General features: G+C 41.1%; 1 protein-coding gene across 5 annotated transcripts in view; it reads left to right on the top strand.

Moving 5' to 3' along the window:
• Nucleotides 1-5,846, top strand: part of PNPLA8 (patatin like phospholipase domain containing 8) — a 41,876-nt gene extending 36,030 nt beyond the window's left edge. For all 5 annotated transcript variants that reach the window (XM_053256051.1, XM_053256047.1, XM_053256048.1 and 2 more), the window contains one exon: nt 985-5,846. In XM_053256051.1, coding sequence (XP_053112026.1) covers nt 985-1,259 — 275 coding nt within the window. In that variant the 3' untranslated portion in view covers nt 1,260-5,846. The remainder of the gene's footprint in view (nt 1-984) is intronic.
• Nucleotides 5,847-6,108: the final 262 nt, after the last annotated feature.

Here is a 6,108-nt window from a genome sequence, read left to right on the forward strand (position 1 = left end):
CTTGCGATAAAAGCTCTTTAAGGCCTTGCCCCAGTTTTATCTTTCTCCCATCTTACCCTGATGTGTCCCTGACCTCTTTTCCTCCAGTTTTCCACCTTCAGCTGCCCGCAGATTTCCTGCTTTGTTCAACTGTGCTGTCCATTCTTTCTTGTTGTTTTTTATGCCTCAAACTATTTCCAGAACATCTGTATAATACCGGCTCTCTTCATATCCCAGTTCAAAACCTGGCCTTCAGTGAAGTCTCGGTCTTGCCTAATCAGATCAAAGACTAAGTTGGCAAATTTGCATTTTTAAATTTATATGCCTTGCCTTTTCCTCCCCTGTTTTAAATTTAGACTGTAAGCTTTTGGGAGCAACGGCTCTTTGTTAAAGTACAATACCATGTATGTTGCCCATCTACATCTTACCTACCACCTTCACTTCAGTTATTCACAAGAGACAATGTATACATTTTAACTAGGACCCTGTCATTCACTGCAAATGTTACAGAACTAAAGTGTACCTTTCATGGTGAATATGTACAGTTCACAGACTCATCTGTACATGTTTTGAAAAACCCGCCTCTGTGCAGTTGCATTGTGTCAAAAGGCTAGCAGCAGCCCATTCACATTTAACATGAGTTTATATTTGAAGAAAGCCACTTTCATTTTATTTCACCTAAGCACAACAGGTAGAAAGGCAAATTGATCGGTTTGCCTATGGTCTAAAAACATTCCTACTTGTTTGTATGTCATTCTTTCCCCCCTGTCAAGATAAAGTGATGAAGGAAGAGGTTTAATGGCTCATTCAGAAATCTGTATGCCTTTCAGGATGCAAATTATATATGGAATCTAGTGCGATTCTTATATTAATCTTGTACCAAATAGGGGAAAAATTGATTACCACATTAAGAAACATGAAACCTTTTTACAAGTTGAAGTCACTCATTTTATGTTTTCCCAGGCTCTGTTAATGTGTCTTTACTCTTTCTGTTTTTGAAAATAGAAGTCCACACTATGCTGGATGCCCTTTTACCTCCAGATACCTACTTCAGATTTAATCCTCTGATGAATGAAGATATAGCTCTGGATGAAAGTCGCAAAGAAAAACTTAATCAGTTGCAGTCAGATGGCATTCAATATTTAGAACGAAATGAAGAAAAACTGAGGAAATCTGCCAAAATATTAACACAGGAAAGAACAACTTTGCAGAGATTTAATGACTGGATAAGATTAAAAGCCGATATGTATGAAGGCTTTCCATTTCTTTCCAAATTGTGAATATGTAAGCATGAGAAGTCATAGGTATGAAGCTTGTTTCAGAAATGTATTCTGTACTAAAAGGGACCAGCACTTGTTAATCACTATGTAATTACTTATAAATAGTTATTCAAAGTCACGGAATGAGCTGGAGAAAAAGCACTTTGGTTAGGGATGGCACGCTACAAGCTTCTTTGGCTTGGATCCAAAGATGATTGTGCAAACGGAAGGGAGAAGGTTACTAGCCCTTCCCTCGCTGCCTCTGCAGTCTTCATTCCTGAAATTTCCCCTATTCTCTGGAGTCGGTTTCGGGGGTTGCTCATCGGGGTATTGGTAATACATACCACATTGCATGAATGGAAGTACATTCCACCCATGCTGTGGAATATCGGGATTCATGTCTACCCTTACAATTTCTTAAAGTAAGTTTTTGAGTTACTGGTTCTGATCTTTCAGAATCTACTATAGTACTAATTAAAGTAAAATGCTGGTATCATTTGGCTTTTAATCTGATGTTTGTTATCTATCTGAATGTGTGACAATTATGAAAGACAAACTTGTTATCTTTTAGACACAGATGCCAAAATCATGTTGTTCACAAAACTATAATGTGCTTATGTTACTGAATGTTTCTGAAGTTGGAAAAAGAACCAAACAAACTGGACAGGTTGCTCTACAAAGCCAACACAGCTAAAATCAGTTTGGTTCCATTAAAATCAGTGGAACCAAATGGTCTTACATCTCTATCAGTCTAAATGGGTTTCAAATTAGATTGCAGTGTATTATAAACGAGCAGTATGCTGTAGGTTTTTAACACTGCTATTGAATGTGATACCTTTTGTTTAATGACAATGTAAATTGTCTTTTGTGCATGCAAACACATTTTTATATTTTCAAATAATGTAACATACTTTGTATAATGTGCATTGAGTTTGCATATGTCATCCAGTTCACTTTATCCAATTCAGTATTTGAATAGTGCAACTAAATCTGCAGTTGTTAATACCAACTTTTTAAAGAACTTTTCATAAGTTCCACTTCAGAATAATTAATTCCCTGTTTGAAAATATAATCCTAAAACCTGCTGTAAACTCATGTGTCTTGTAAGGAAGAAAATAAATTAATTTATCCTCATAGTATGACTTTCTATAGTGATGTATGTATTTTTAAGCCAAGTCTAGTAATTAAAACAGACTTTCTGTTTGGCCTTTTGTTCCATATATGAATTGCTCAGAAGATTAATTCCAGTTTGTGTTGCTTCATCATATGTTATGATTGGTGGAGTCCAGTATAACTTGGGTACTAATAAGGCAAAAATACTGATTGTAACCAAAGACATTTAGTCCTAAGTCTCATTGAAATTAATGATTTTAAGTAGGTTGACATTCATATGGGACTTTGACCATTCTGAATATTCAGTAGTAAAGAAATCAGTTAAATGAAGAAATAAGGCATTGATTTATTTCCTTATATGAGAGATGACCACTTTCTCCTCACCCTGAGGGTAAGGACTTGTCTATTCTGCATTTCCTGCACTTGGCTTCTAAACTGTCTTTAACTTCATGTTACAGCTCTGTGCTTTGTTGTCCGTTTTGCACTATGTCGTCTGTGTTTAAAGTACTAATGCATGCTATAAGCTTAATATTCTTCCATCTGATAACATATCGCGGTGTGAAAATGTTATATGTTGTTGGTTCAGACTTTTCACTTTTCTGTTTTGCTTTTACAATAGATTTTTGTCATGCCTCTCTTCATTGTCGTACCATGACTCGATCAGGAAATCCTTTTCATAGGGACCCATTTTTAATGATTTATTAAATGTATATCCCTCTCTTCTATTGGTGGCAAGCAGGGGGGAAGTGGCAAATAGAAAAAATAGTGAAATACAAATACATACTTTAAAAAACAACTGCCACATACAAAAAACCAAAACCTGACTTCAGAGCTTGTAGCAGCATAAATCCACAAATCAAGCACTAAAGGTTTACCTGAAAAAATCTGATGGAAGATGGCTAATAATGGGGCCAGGAGACAATTCTTCAATTTATTTTATTTATTTTAACACATTTTTATACCACCTATAACCAAGTCTCAGGATGGTTCACAACTGGTTAAAATATCCATTAAATTTAAAATCAACTGTTAAAAACAATCAGCTAAAAGACTGAATAGGTCTGTTTTCAGTGTTCTTTCTGAAGGCATCTGAGATGGTGCAGCTCTTACTTCAATGGGAGTTTGTTCCATAGCCTCAGGGCAACTACAGAAAAAGCTCATTGCCAGCAGACAGACCAGTGGCATTTGTAAACCAACTTCTTCGATGTGGTCTCTGCCTTTTACACCAATGGACTATGCGCCTTCACAGAGACCTCGTCGGAACCTAACAAGCTCTATTCTCCTGATTTAGGCAGGAACCCTGTCCCCAGCCACTCCGCTACTCCACATCCCTTCAGTCTTCGTCATCCATGTTTCAGTATTGCTATTGTTAACCACCCAGAGACGAAAGTTTGGGGCGGTGTACAAATTTGATAATTAAATAAATAAAATAGACATCATGGAATCTTTGGCTCTACAACGAATAGGACTGTGGCTTCCTTAAATCCTCTTGTTTTTTCTCCTGTTTTCCCCTGTTTTAAAGCCTGTTGTTTTCTTTACTTTGTGCAGTAGCTTTTTTTCTTGACGATTTTATTCCTCCTCTCCTCCCCCCTGCCCCACTGTTTTCTCCCTGTTCATTTGGCTCCAGTCCTGGCCAGGATGGGGCTTTGTGGCCAGCTAGCTGAAAATGCTGGGCACAAAAAAACTTTTTAAAATGTGTTCATTGTGGATCTAGGATTCCTTCCCCCAATACTCATACCAAGTGTCTGCTTTGTCTGAGGGAATCCCACATAGTCGAGACCTGCATTCATTGCCAAAGGTTCATGAAGCAGGCTCGAAAGAAAAGGGCTTCTCGCTTGCACGCTGCCCTGTGGGAATTTGCCCTCCGGTGATCAGAGGCCTTATCGTTGAAGCAGTCATTTAAAATGGCTTCTTTGATACCATCAGAGTGTTTGGACTCCGCTCCACTGGCGCTAGTACACCTGGCTTAGGTACCAATACCATCGGCATCTGCTCTGGACCCGCCTGTGGTTCCGGCCCCTTCTGTGCCATCAGACGAGTTGCCTAGGCCTAATATACCTTTGGTAGCAACTCCCTCTTCCATCCCTTTGGTACCACCGAAGAAGAAGCTGGCGTAAGTCCCTCCTATACCAGCAGGACAGCATCTGCCTCCTAATCCCAAGAAGAAACCCCTGTCAGCTTCTCCTTCGGAGGCGCCCTTGGTCAAGAAGTCAAAATAGGTCTCCGCTGCACAGGGCTTGACAGTTGTTGATCAGGTGTCAGAGAATATGCCGGCTGCGGTACTGATTCCTTTGGTACCAAAGTCTACCAGCCCTTATCCTCACACTAGTTCCCTGGTGGCTAGGAAGTCACTGAACCAGTTGCCTGACTGCACTTTTCCCAGTGGTGGACAGGAAAGCTTGATAGCAGCCAGCAAAACGGGCTGTGCTTTGTTGGACTATGGGCCTTATTCACCTGACAGAGATAATGCAAATTTGACGTGGCTGCCTAGACATCATTTGTCTCCCGTGCGCCGTGTGGAACAGTCCCTCTGTGGGGATCGAAGGGCGCATTGGGACTCAGAGGACCGCTCCTCTGAATGTAGATATGGGAGAGACTGGGATCGATGTGGTCAATCCTACTCTGGTCAATACTGTGACTCTGTGCAGGGTTCCATGCACCACGTAGAGAAAGAACCACCCTCCTGTGGAGATTGGCGCCGAGAAGATGGCGTGTATAGCAAGTTTCCTTCTGATTGCTACTCTGGTTATCTGACTGTGGGAGGTCGTGGTATGGATTTAGTACCAAGAGGAATTTGTGTGATGATGAAGACTAGACAAGATTTACATAGGGTCCCTTCACATTCGGAAGGAATGCTTCATTCTCGTTCTCCTTGATGGGATCTATGCAACTGCGCTAGTGGACAAATTTCACTATTGGGAGTTCCAGCTCAGTCTCCGGTGACGCAGCCTTCATCAATACCGACTACGACAGCAGATGGGTCGGTGCCATCCCCCTTGGATAAGCCCTCAGAGGTTCCAGCCATCCCTCTGGACTTGGTCCCAAATCTGGGTGCACCTCCGGAGACAGATAGTGAAGGGGGTGACCCTGACTCCAGATTCGGACCTATCCTTCACCGTTCAAAGGTCTGCAGAGTGGAGAAAAACAACTCCTCTGTTTGTTCTGTATGAGGGACCTCGCAAGGGTTTGCAAGTTTCTTTGCAGCCGCTATCTAGGTGGATTGTTTCAACTATTGAACTTTGCTATAGCTTGGCAAATAAACAATTGCCTGGGACCATTAAGGCACACTCAGGTCCATTGTGGCCTTTCATCATGCAGTTGCATTGGACGCTATTTGTCAGGCGGCTACTTGGGCTTTACCCCATTCCTTTATTCGTCATTATGCCATTGATGCAAGAGCCAGAATGATAAGTTTGGCAGGACTGTCCTGCAGTCTGTCTTTTTTTTTTGGTTGATGTCCTTTGTTTCTTTGAAATAAATACTTCTTGCAGAGTGCATCCATGTTTCTGTTTAATATCCCTCCACCTTGGGTGCTAGCTTGTTATGTGCCCATTGGTGTAAAAGAGACCACGTCGAAGAACTACAGGTTGCTTACCTGTAACTTTGGTTTTTCTAGTGGTCATCTGTCCTTTTAACACACTCTCCCATCCTCTCCGCTGGATCTATTAAAGGTGGACTCCATGACTGAGGGGATGTGGAGTGGCACAGCTGCATATGGGGGCTGGGTTCCCACCTAAATCAAGAGAATAGATCTTGT

Source organism: Hemicordylus capensis, chromosome 5, assembly GCF_027244095.1.
Source record: "Hemicordylus capensis ecotype Gifberg chromosome 5, rHemCap1.1.pri, whole genome shotgun sequence".
NCBI classification, from domain to species: Eukaryota; Metazoa; Chordata; class Lepidosauria; order Squamata; family Cordylidae; genus Hemicordylus; species Hemicordylus capensis.